This window comes from Herpailurus yagouaroundi, unplaced genomic scaffold, assembly GCF_014898765.1.
Source record: "Herpailurus yagouaroundi ecotype Mexico unplaced genomic scaffold, PumYag 187, whole genome shotgun sequence".
In the NCBI taxonomy this organism is placed as follows: Eukaryota; Metazoa; Chordata; class Mammalia; order Carnivora; family Felidae; genus Herpailurus; species Herpailurus yagouaroundi.
The window spans coordinates 5,277,968-5,290,736 of NW_024412418.1; the positions used below are offsets into that span (position 1 = coordinate 5,277,968).

General features: G+C 41.2%; 2 protein-coding genes across 2 annotated transcripts; one reads left to right on the forward strand and one right to left on the reverse strand.

Annotated features, from left to right (window-relative positions):
• Positions 1-3,269: 3,269 nt before the first annotated feature.
• On the forward strand, positions 3,270-10,704 carry LOC121043948 (olfactory receptor 4C6-like). Its single transcript, XM_040495921.1, is given in 3 exon segments — positions 3,270-3,348; positions 3,351-4,194; positions 10,515-10,704. Coding segments are annotated over 3 exon segments (1,113 nt in total).
• Positions 10,705-11,364: 660 nt separating this feature from the next.
• Positions 11,365-12,276, reverse strand: LOC121043850 (olfactory receptor 4C11-like). Its single transcript, XM_040495849.1, has one exon. The coding sequence runs from the start codon at positions 12,271-12,273 to the stop codon at positions 11,365-11,367; it is 909 nt and encodes a 302-aa protein (XP_040351783.1). The 5' UTR covers positions 12,274-12,276.
• Positions 12,277-12,769: the final 493 nt, after the last annotated feature.

The window sequence follows — 12,769 nt, forward strand, 5'->3', positions numbered from 1 at the left end:
TGCCACTTTCCATTGTTGACCAACTGTAAAATCTAAGCTCTAAGAATCATCTCCATTATTTGGTGTAAGCATTTCATATGTCGGTTTCAGTTATTGCATAGAATTATAGCTTAGAAATTATTTTCGAATATAACATTAATTGAATTAATTACATCGAATACGTACATACATGTCTGTTACTCTTAAAGTATGTCAGTAATTCGCACTCGATACCTGTTTGTTTGCTTTATCGGTAAGCAATACTTATTCTCTGAATAAGGAACCCTGATTATGAACTTGAGTGCACACCTGAATCAGATTAAGTTATTTTGCTTGATCTACTTTGGTTTCCTTTTGAGAAAATTTTTCAACATTAAATGAATGAATGTTTATTTAGAAATGAAAACTGGAAAATAAAATGTGTAGTTTTCTAAAAACTGCTCATAGGCATTCTGGAAAGAATTACTAAGAGATTCTCTGATGGCTTTTTTCCAATTCAGCTTCCTCCTCTCTCCTCTCTCTCCCTCCCTCTCTTTCCCTTTCTCCTTCCCTCTGAGGTCTTTCTCTCTGGCCCCTCTCTCATCCTGTGATTTTATGTCCATTATTCTGTGAGTTATGTATGTCTTTCTGTTTTAGTAATTGTGCTACTGCAGAAACTGAGGCTTACAGAGGCTGAGATCACTAAGCCAGTAAGTGGCCTGGCTGTGACTTTGTGGCAGGTCTGCTGGGTCTGGATCCAGTGACATTCCCTGCAAACAGAAAGGCAGCTGTGGAAAGAAATGCTAGGAGTCTGGCAGGAAGTGGATGGGATGACAGTGGAATAAACAAAATAAGGAGAACGGAGAAATGAAGCTGAATAAGTTAAGGGGGAAGGTGCTGGTGTTGGGCTGAATGTTACAAAGAAAAATTCAATTCTATACTGTATGGATATGAAGTCACTCAAGCCCCAAGCCATAAGACAAATGGAACATTAGATATTACTTACAGTGGTGGCTTTCCAATTTTTTAGAGTTTATTTATTTATTTTGAGAGAGGGAGATATATAGAGAGAGAGAGGGGGGGCGGGGAGAGAGAGAGAGAGAGAGGCAGATTCTCTCTCAGAACCTCAGGCAGGTTCTGCTACCAGCACAGAGCCAGACATGGGACTCGAACTCATGAACCCCGAGACCATGACCTGAGCTGAAATCAAGAGGCTGACAATCAACTGAACCACCCAGGTGCCCCTCAATTTTTTTTTAACAGGAAATGAATCGCCTCTCTAAGAAAACGTACCCAGGGGCTTAAACAATCAATACAATCAATTAAGAGATGAGCGCTTTTGTGAGAAGGCAACAGAGTCCTTTGTTGTTACTCATCTAGTGATCCATCCTTATATTGCAAGTGAGGACACTGAGGCTGGGAGATGCCAGAAACATGCCCAAATGGCAGACCACATTAGTGACACAACATGGAGTAAAACTCACGTCTCATTCCCTGACTCTGGAGTCAGTGTTCCTTGTAATTCACAAGCATCCTTACAAGAAAGATCTCAGTTCCTGGGTCAGGAGGGAGAGGAGGAGGTTAAGCAATGTGAATAAATGGCACTGCCACGGTCACCTGTGGGCGCTCTGCATTTTGTGCATGGGGTGGGGTGGGGTCGGGTGGGGTTGCCGAACTGTGTGAGGAACTTCTCAGCGTTCACACAGTGGTATACTCCACGCATCAGTTAAAGCTATACTCTAGAAAATTCCTAAGGTATAGCAGCCATCCTCTGCTTAAAAATTCCCAGGAGTGGGGCGCCTGGATGGCTCAGTGGGTTAAACGTCCAACTCTGAATTTCGCTTCAGGTCATTATCTCACCATTGTGGGATCTAGCCCCGTGTGGAGCCTGCTTGGGATTCTCTCTCTCTCTTCTCTCTCTCTCTCTCTCCCCGTCTCTCTCTCTCTCTCTGCCTCTCCTCCTCTCATGCCCATTCTCTCTCTCTTTCTTTCTTTCTCAAAGTAAAGGAATTTTTTTAAAAAGTAGTTCCCAGTAGTATACAAGGCACGTCTTCACTGCAGCTTTTCTTCCGGGTTGCAACAGTAACTTTCTTGAAACACCGTATCATCTGTTCTCTTAAGAAGTAGTGAAACATAGAAGTTAGCAACTTGAGCTGTGCAATCAAAATTCCAGTAAGAGATTTACCTCTTGTAAGAGATTTAACTTCCCAAGATGTGTTACATTTCTCTAAAAGGAGAGCAGAATTGCCTAATTTTTGCCATTTATGTTCCCGGGAAACTTTGCTCCATTTTGGGAACAGAGGAAACCAAAAGGAATGACTTAGGGCTGGTTCAGGATTGAGTCAGTCTGTTGTGACCTGGATCTGCTGGACCATCACTGTTTATTTTTTTTAATATGAAATTTATTGTCAAATTGGCTTCCATACAACACCCAGTGCTCATCCCAAAAGGTGCCCTCCTCAATACCCATCACCCACCCCCCTCTGCCTCCCACCCCCCATCAACTATCACTGTGTATAATCTTACTCAATTTAGGTATATTACCCAGGTATTATACAACCACAACTTTTAGGTATATTTTGAGCATTTAATACTGATGGGCAAATTACAGAATTACAATGGAACTGTCACACATCTGGAAAAGAGCATTGGAAGCATAACCCACTTCAGATTGTTTTGAAGATAAAATAGGATAATATATCGCACTGTAATTAGCACACTGATTAGCAAATGATAAACTCACAGAATAATTACTAAGGAAGCAATATTGGTATTTGAGGGCACTGATATTGGAGTCAGAAAGTATGGCCCGTGTTCTGCCTTCACCACTTACGAGCTGTGCAACCTTGGCTAAGTCTCCTAAACTCTGAGGGTCTGCTCCATCATCTTTAAAAAAAAAAAAAAAACACAAAAAACAAACAAACAAAAAACAAACAAACAAACAAACAAACATCATAGGGTTATTCTAGTACCTGGAGTAAGATAAGCACTCAAAAAATGTGGCTATTAATAAGAAGAAAGGGAGGAAAAGGAAGAGGAAAACTATATCACATGGAAGAACCATTTAAATAAAGAAAGAGGAGAAATGTCATGGGAGAGGCTGGCATGAATGAAGTATCTATCTTTTCAACTCTTCATTTAGCATGTTGTTAAGGTCCAAATGCTTGGATAGTGAATAAATGAATACAAACAAATAATAAGGTCCCTGAGGTCCTGGAAAGACATGAGGCCAACAATCACTAATTATAAATCATATGTTGCATTTTTAGGTTTTCCAGCTCCCAGCTGGAGCTCATATAAGCACCCAATAAATGGAGAATCCAAACAATGTGACTGAATTCATTCTTTTGGGCATCACAGAGAACCCAGAGCTGCGGAAAATGCTCTCGCTGTGTTTCTAATCCTGTACGTGTCCACGGTTTTGGGGAACCTACTCATGGTGGTAACCGTGATCACAAGTCAGAGCCTGAGATCACCTATGTATTTTTTTCTCACTTCCTTGTCCCTCATGGACGCCACCTACTGTTCTGTCATTGCCCCCAAGATGATCGTGGACTCCTTCTCCGAGAGAACTACCATCTCCTTTGAAGGCTGCATGGCCCAGCTCTTTGCGGAGCATTTCTTTGGTGGTGTGGGGGTCATCCTTCTCGTCGTGATGGCCTATGACCGCTACGTGGCCATCTGTAAGCCCCTGCACTACCCGAGCATCATGAACCCTCGGGTGTGCCGCCTGCTGCTGGGAGGCGCCTGTGTCGGGGGGTTTATCCACGCAGCAATACAGCTTCTCTTCATGTATCAAATACCCTTCTGTGGTCCCAATGTCATCGATCACTTCATATGTGATTTGTTCCCATTGCTGAAACTCGCCTGCATGGACACCCACGCCCTGGGTCTCTTAGTCATCCTCAACAGTGGGGTGATGTGTGTGATCATCTTCCTTATCCTCGTGGCCTCCTACGTGGTCATCCTCTGCTCCCTGAAGTCTTGCAGCTCTGTGGGGCGGCGCAAAGCCCTGTCGACCTGTGGCTCCCACCTCACTGTGGTCATCTTGTTCTTCGTGCCCTGCATTTTCCTGTACGTGAGGCCTGTGGCCACTTACCCCATAGACAAGGCAATGGCCGTGTCTGATTCCATCATCACGCCCATGTTAAACCCCCTGATCTACACCCTGAGGAACGCAGAGGTGAAAAATGCCATGGGGAAACTGTGGGGGAAAGGGGGGGCTTTTGTTGGCAGGTGCGTGTCATGCTAAGAGCATCATGTCTCCCATAAAGAGGAATTCTTTCAGACACGTGTGAGAAATAAACTGGCCATTCTCCACTAGCGGCCAGAGGGATTTCTTAACAATATAAAGTTCCTTATGATTTAGGATTTAAGGACCATGGATTTGTTAAAGGATTATGATCTGCTACTGATTTCGACCCTCCTTGGCTTCCCATTGCCTTTAGAAGCATCCTGCCTTGTGGTAAAATTCTCCACTTAATCTTTCTACTGCCTCTAAGTCCACATCTGGAGCGCCTCACCTCCTCCTTCACTGTCCGTCAGCAGTTGTGGGACTTTTTCACCTGCCCCCACAGCTCTTCAAGTTTTTGCTTCTCTCTGAGAGCAAGCCCTCCTCCTCTTCAGGTGGCTGTTTGCCCCTAATTTACAGCTTCAAACTAAGAGATGAAGCACTATCACCTCATAGAGCCTCCCCCCTCACACCTCTGTTAAAGATTCCTCCACTCCTACCGTAATCCCTACGCTGACATCTTCCTTATTTTCTTAGTAAAAATGATCAACAGTATAATTGCTTTTACATAAAAGTCATTTGACTTTGGCTACTTGCCAGCTTTCTCTGTACTGGACATCTTGTGGGAAGGACTTTTGTTTTATTTATGCCCGGCATCTGTTAGGTTTTCAATAAATGTCTGTTGAATGATTATAGAATGGAAGAGCTTTCCCCACTCCCCTGCCCAAACAGCCAAGTTCAGATAGTTGGGGGGAGCAAGGAGATAATCAATAAGTAATTAAAAACAAACAAACAAAAGGCAGGGAGTGATCATTAGAACAGAGTCTGTGGAAATGGAAGGCTCTGGTTCTTTTGTGGAGGGTCCTTCATATTGGGTAGGAAGAGAAGGATTCTATTAGCCCATAGCATTTCAGCTGATTGTTGAGGAAAAGTGATGAAATATATTAATACTTTTAATAACTTTATACTTTTAATGATGAGAACACCAATAAATGACAGCAATGATCAGAAGGAAACGGCACGTGAGGATGAGTGCGATGAAGATTCTAGAAAGGGAGACTCTAAAACAGGACTACCATGGTATTTTCAAGGAACATAGTGGTCCACGTAGAGTGGCAAGAAGCAAGGTGAGAAGTGTACACAGGGGTCAGATTATGTCGTGTGGAGACAGCTGACGCTCCCTATAACCGCAAAGAGCACGAATGTTGTTTTGGTTTCTTAGAAATAACCTCGAGCCACAAATTCTCCAGGAAAGCTGAATGACTTTAACCTTTGTGCTATAGGAGAGTTGGAGGCAAATTGGAGGCAGAGTGTAAAAAGCTTTTGCAGCTAGTTTCTATTTGTTCTTTCAGTTTTGATTGTAGAAGGAATTTTACAGTACCATTTAAAAATACTTCATAGTAGGGGCGCTGGGTAGCTTAGTTGGTTAAGCATCTGACTCTTGATTTCAGCTCAGCTCATGATCTCATGGTTCGTGGGTTTGAGTCCCACCTCCAGCTCCATGATGGCAGTGTGGAGCCTGCTTGGAATTCTCTCTCTCTCTCTCTCTCTCTCTCTCTCCCTCTGCCCCTCCCCTGCTTGCGCTCTCTCTGTCTCTCTCTCTCAAAATAAATAAACATTTAGAAATATCTTTATTTCACAGTAAAGTACTCCTCCTAGTTTTATAGTTTTTCATTTTTTTCCATGTATCCATACAGAAGAAAAATCCACAACAATGTGATGGCTTGGGTCTTTGCAAAAGCTTAGGCTAATCTTTATTTTATTAGAGTTGCATAATATAAACACTAGGAACGTCCTCGGAATGAGGTCCAAGACTTCATATTTTGTGATGTGTGAGATTTGATACCTTGATAAACGTCAATCAAAGAAACAGTGCGATGCTAGCTTTAGTTTCATGTTTCTTACTCTATTGTTGAGAGCTTTTTGTGACTGTGCCAACTTATAATTTAGGGTTACCTGCCAGTTTGTTCACATCTTTTTTATAGATGATTAAATAAGTTCTCAGGTCACAGCATGCCTCTATTTCTCATTAAATACATTTTAGCACATAAGGTCTGGAAATTTTTTACCTATTCTGCTTTCCGATACAATCTTTACTGATTTCTGGTACCAGCATATTCTAATAATAAAGTTATATTTATATAACTCTAATAATAAAGTTAAAAGCAAAAGGGGCTATTTCTGAGATGTCAATTTTTAAACTGAATTATAATTAAAGCACAACCAACTAAAAGGAAAATGAATCTCTTTAACTTGATGAAAGGGTGTGTTCCAGAAGCCTAAAGAAAATGTCCCGGTTAATTAGAAGAGTAATCCATTAAATTCAGAAATAAGGCCATCTTCTATAACTGCTATTATTATATATTTTACTAAGAGTCTTAATGCCAAGTTCTCAACCTCATATACCTACAGACACCAGGAAGATTTTAAAAATTGAGTAAAGTCAAATTGTGCAAAGATGTTTAAGAAGAAATGTAAAACATTTGTTCCCTACTGAGAGGGAGCAAATCATGTCCCCTATTAGAGTCTGCCCAGACTAAGCTCTGCTCTGTTGTCACCCTATGGGGAGCATATATCTAAATTTGCCTCATACTCAGATTTTTAAGACAAATCAGGCATCCAAATTTCTTTTTTTTTTTTAATGTTTATTTATTTTTGAGACAGGGAGAGACAGAGCATGAACGGGGGAGGGTCAGAGAGAGAGGGAGACACAGAATCTGAAACAGGCTCCAGGCTCCGAGCTGTCAGCCCAGAGCCCCACGCGGGACTTGAACTCACGGACCGCGAGATCATGACCTGAGCCGAAGTCGGACGCTTAACCGACTGAGCCACCCAGGCGCCCCAGGCATCCATATTTCATATAACTTTTAATGATTTGAATATGTTGATGGCTGAATTTTTTAAAGGTTGGTAAAGTCTTATTCTAAACAACAATTTGGGATCAAACAAATTTACAAACTTTCAGGTGAATTCCAGTCCATTGGCTGTCACTTTGGAAATTCTGTGTCAGCCAATGAAGTAACAGTAAAAAGGAAATAAGGCAAAATCAGAACCGAAAATGAAGCAACAGAATTCATTGCTGGGTGATGTGTTCATCTACTTAGCAAAACCAACACAATCAACAGACATATTATAGTGTTTATTAAAAATCTTGGTCAAAAATAAGCACAATATTACTTCCAAATGTAAGCATAATAAACAAGTTTAAAAAATAAAATAAATGGTCTTCATCATCAAACTAAGAGATGTAACAAAAATTACAAAAAGCAGACTAAACGTCTTCGCAAAAAGACATATGACAACTGAGTAAGGTGAGTTCTAGGATTCATGATAGGAGAAACTCACATTTGAAAGTTGTTAACTTTTCCCAATTAACTGACACATTGAGGGAGCTCCTAATCAAAATCTCTGGAGATGATATTCATGGAAACTGACAAACTGATTCTAAACTCCATGCGGTTGAATATATATGTGAGAGTGGTCAAAGATTTGGGGGGACGGGGAGGGGGGAAGGGGGAGAAGAACCAAGAGCAAATATATCACAAAGCTGTAGTAATCCACAGGGGCCAGGCAGATAAAATCACTTGCGCCCAACTGAAAGGAAGCTGGGAAATGAGAGAAGAAAGGAAACTTTTCCTGTGAGTGACTTAACTCTCCCTGGTGTAACTTGTCAGTGAAGCACTAAATAGATACCCTGCTCAGTCCCATGTTTGAACCCTTTCAACTAATTTCTCTAAGCAATATTTTTCAGAACATCATCTTGATTGTTTCGGAAAGACGACATCTGCTTTTTAAGTTCCTTGAAGAGTTTTAAAAATATTTCAGTTTATTGAAACATTACTGATTATGTGTATTGTGATCATGCAAATATAAGCAATAATAATGAAGGGTATTGTGCATTTATCATATCGCGGGCACTTCCCTAAGCACTTTATCAATGTTAACTCATCTCATCTTTGCCACAAATCTATACATTCACTACCGTTGTGCTCCCATTTGGCAGATGAGCTACCTGAGATACAAAGAGATCAGGTGAATTGTTCCAGATAAATTTCTAAGCCTAGTTTAAAGCCCAGTTTAATCCCACGCTTCTAAATTCCTCTATGCCAATTCCCTGGAGATAGGAAATGTAAAAGCCATGGAAAGGTACACAAATTAATTAAATTCAACATAATGTGATGAATATGTTGAGAAGTAATTTACCCAAGTACTAAGGGAGTGTAAATAAAGAGCCTTTGGCTGAGCCATTTGGGCCAACAAAAAGCTTCCTAGAAGAGATGACGTTGAAGTTGAGTCTGAAAACACGAGTAAGGTGTTTCCAAGTTAGCCAAAGTAAAGGACATTCCAGGTAATGGGACCAGCATGAACAAAGACCTAGAGTATAGTATAGGCACTGCTAAGGATGAAATCAATTAAATTCTACAAAACACGTTGAAAACTCCCTGGCATGTTGTAAGCATTTGGGCCAGATTTATTACACTGTGCCCACAGTTATTAGCCTCCCTGTATGTACACTGGTTTCCTTGTAACTTTGCAGACCTTCCCTTTCTGAGTCTGGGAAGTCCTTGTGACTCACTTTGGCCGATAGAACGTGGTAGACACCCCGACAGAACGCCCGTTCTGAGCCTCTGCCTCAAGAGGTTTGTGCACTTTCATTTGCTCTCTGAGACACTTCTGCCATGAGAACACCCCGGATTAGCATGCTGGACGACAGGCCACCAGGGAAAGAGCACCACCGTCCCATTCAAGATCATATCGGATCAGACTATAGCTAATCGAACCCAAACACCTGAGAGGTCCCAGAGAAGATCATAGAGCCACCCATCCACCTGGATCTGAACACAGAGAACTTTTTGTTGTTTTACCACAGTGATTGTTTCAGGGAGAGGTGTCTGACCCATAGAATATGCAATCTCAGCACTTTTGCTGGAATTCCCACTAAAAAAATCCTGTCTTTCTTCTGGAAATTTTTATTTTAATTTTTTAGGTACTGCAGGTCAGCTTAGAAGCTCAGGGGACCTAAGACACTGCCATTATTCCTTAACTGTGTTTTACTGTTCAAACCCTATCATTCTAGCTTCTAACCTGATCCACCCCTTCTGATTCATGGGGTGAAGAAAGAACGAGGGTGACAGATCTCTATGATACCCTACAGAACTCTGTAACTACCTATCACTTGTTAGATTCCTACAGACCCTCCTCAGTTGTCCAGCTATTTGAAGTGGCTGATGCTATAATTACCTCAATACTAACTATGCCCATTGTCTGTTGAACCCTAATGATGATTCTGTCCCGGATGCTGAGGTCTTTTTGTTTGCACAGAAGGATTCCAACCTAAATGTAGAGAGGAGAGAACAGACACATCTCTCCTCGTCACTGAAATCACAGAAGGATTTTATAAGAGGCATCTTGAAACTTTGATGAAGTCATTTTTCCTTCTGACCAATGAAAAGACTTATTTTCTGTCTTCCTTTCCTTTCTCTTGTTCCTATACTTGGAGTGACTCCCTTTCGCCTTTCCTCATTACTCCTTCCCAAGGTCAATCTCCACCCAGTTCACTTGAAGTCTTTCTCATTTACAGATAAGGTTATATTATACAAATTTTTATTCTTCAAGTTTTAGCTTTTATGTGAAAAGAAGTAAATATTTCTCATTTCAGAGTAATGTACAATCACTTTCTAAATGAAAATAAATTATCTTGGGGTCCAGTGTTCACAGAAATTATTTATAATGTAACCTTTCTCATGTAGCAAGGAGTTAATATTGAAATGTTGAGTAGACACAATGGATGTGAACTGTGTGTCTTAATCACCTTATGCCTATTTCCAAACCAAAGGAAATGGTCAACAGAAGTATCCTACAACTAGATAGATGCCACAGAGAAGCTGTAAGGAGATCTTCTAGGGACCAGCCGAAAAGAGTTCATTGGGAAGGGTACAGAATTTGGAAGGTAACCACTGGCTTTCTGAGGGCTAACAAGGAGTCATCAGTTATCATAAGAAATAGAAACCTTTTTCCCACATCAAGGATACTAAAATTAGACAGCCTACAAAAAGCCCCCAAAAGGAAGGCAAATAAAAGGATTTCAAGATTTTTCAGAAGCAAAGACAGTGAGCCAGTTTGTTAAGGTACCAGGTCAAGTAAGACCTTTCTGTCCCCTGACCACTTCTCCCACCCCTCCCAACTGAGACCTTATCTAAAATCTAAGGGAATCTGGGATCTCTATGATCTAAGCATGAGAAGAGAATTCCCACAGCTTGTTGAGCACTAATAAACATATTTTCTTAACCTTACCACTTTCCATTCACCTTTTCTGTCTCTACAGTGTACATAGTTCTCCAGCCCTCTTTCTACCCCTCATCCTTCTGCATATTCCTGCTGCCAAACACCCACATTGCCCCTTCTCTGTGAACATGAAGGGGAAGGACCCTGCCAATAAAGCAGCTGACTGGCAGATACCGCCCATCACTGCCAAGTGTAAAACTCTCCTTCTCCCACCATTCACCAAACGTTGAGAGTTTTTTCCAGTGACAGTCCAGGTTTTCACTGAGGTTTCCAGCTTTTCTGGGAGTTTGAGGGTCCATCCATGTAGATGCCCCAGTGAGTCAGGCTCAGGCACAGATTCCACCACAGAATTTCTCAGAACATCATCGCTAAGTCCCAGGTAGTCAAGACCACTACCTTCATTTCTAAGTTCCAGTTCCATATGGATTAGCTCTATGTCCAAGTTCTTAAGGACGAGAATAAAATCTGTAAAGAATTAGTGTGTGCACACACATAGACACACTACACAATCTTTCTGTCACTAGTCAGTGCATTTCTTTCTGAAGACAAATTGCACAGGAGGTGAAATTATCATGTAAATATGGCCATAGGTGAATAGAATTCAACTAAGGGCCAGCAAGGTGGTTCAAAATGGTTACAGACTTTAAGTTATCCTATTCTAATGCAGTCCTCTCAGAATTAAGGATGTATATTCACTCGTACTTATTTATGATAATTCAATTAAATATATAAAATATTAGTGATATTAAAATTCCTTAATGGATTTTCCCCCAATGAGAATATTTCATCTTTCCTGTCCATGAAGGAAAACCAATCTCTTAAGGAAATATACATTAGGAAAAAAAAGGAAATATACATTAGAATCCCTAAATATCCTGTATCAAGAGAAGTCATACTTTGCTACACCATAATTTCTTCATGGCTTTTTTCACTTCCATATACCTCAGTGTATACATCAGAGGGTTCAGCAAGGGGGTCCCAATTGTATAAAACACAGCCACTGTCTTGTCTATTGGAAATGTGGTTGGTGGGCGTGTGTATATGAATATGCATGGACCAAAAAATAAGACAACCACAATAAAGTGGGAGGTGCAGGTGGAAAGGGCTTTTCGCCTTCCTTCAGTACTGTGGTTACGCAGAGAGTACAAGATGACAACATAGGAGGTAAGCAGGATTATGAAACTCACCGTGCATATGGCCCCACTGTTGGAAACAACTAGCAAATTTGTCACATAAGTGTCCATGCAGGCAAGTTTCAACAAGGGCTGCAAGTCACAGAAATAGTGGTCAATCACGTTGGGGCCACAGAAAGGCAATCTCAAAGCCAGGAAAATTTGTGCCGAAGAGTGGATACAAGATCCCACCCAGGCTAGAATCACCAAAACACTGCACACGTGCCGGCTCATGATGGTAGTGTATCGCAAGGGCTTACAAATAGCTACATAGCGATCAAAAGCCATGAGGATGAGCACCAAGATTTCCATGCACCCAAAGAAATGGGCTGCAAAGACCTGAGTCATGCACTCATTGTAGGAAATGGTCTTCTTCTGAGCAAGGGCATCCACAATCAATCTGGGGGCTGTGGTTGTAGAGAAGCAGGCGTCAGCAAAAGACAGATAGAATAGGAAGAAGTACATGGGACTCGCAAGGGTCCTGCTTGTTTTAATAGTCACTACAATGAGAAAATTCCCCGACAGTGTCGCAAGGTAAAGAATCAAGAAGACACCAAATACTGCCTTCTGCTTTCCTGCATCCCGAGTCAACCCAAGGAGAATGAATTCAGTCACACTGCTATTCATCGTAATACTACTGGCTGAAAGTAAGGTGCAGTTGAGGACAAGGGCTGAATCTGCAAAGAGAAGAAAAGAAGTGACAGCTTGGGAAGATCGGTGGGCTGAACTCTGAATGCCTTGCTTTTGCTCCATGTTATGTTACTTCTGACTGCCTTCAATCCTCTTTGACTCTTGGTAAATCCGCAGATGCCCAAGCCTCTCCCAGAGCTATCTGTTGATTCAGAAGCTAACTGCCTTGGGTCAACAAAGCCTTTGCATTTGGGGAGTAAAAATTAAATGTCCTTTAAAAATTCTGATTCCTACCAAGACTGAAAACTGCAGAACTTGAACTCTCCTTGGGCAAGTGACTTAACTGTCTCATAATTTAGCTTTCATATGAAAAATGGAGTGCAAATAGTTGCCTTACCTGATCCTGAGTTTCCTTAAGAATTAAAAGATTGTATATGCACACAGATACACACATGTATCTCATGTGTTATGAATTTTTTTATCTATGTGCTTT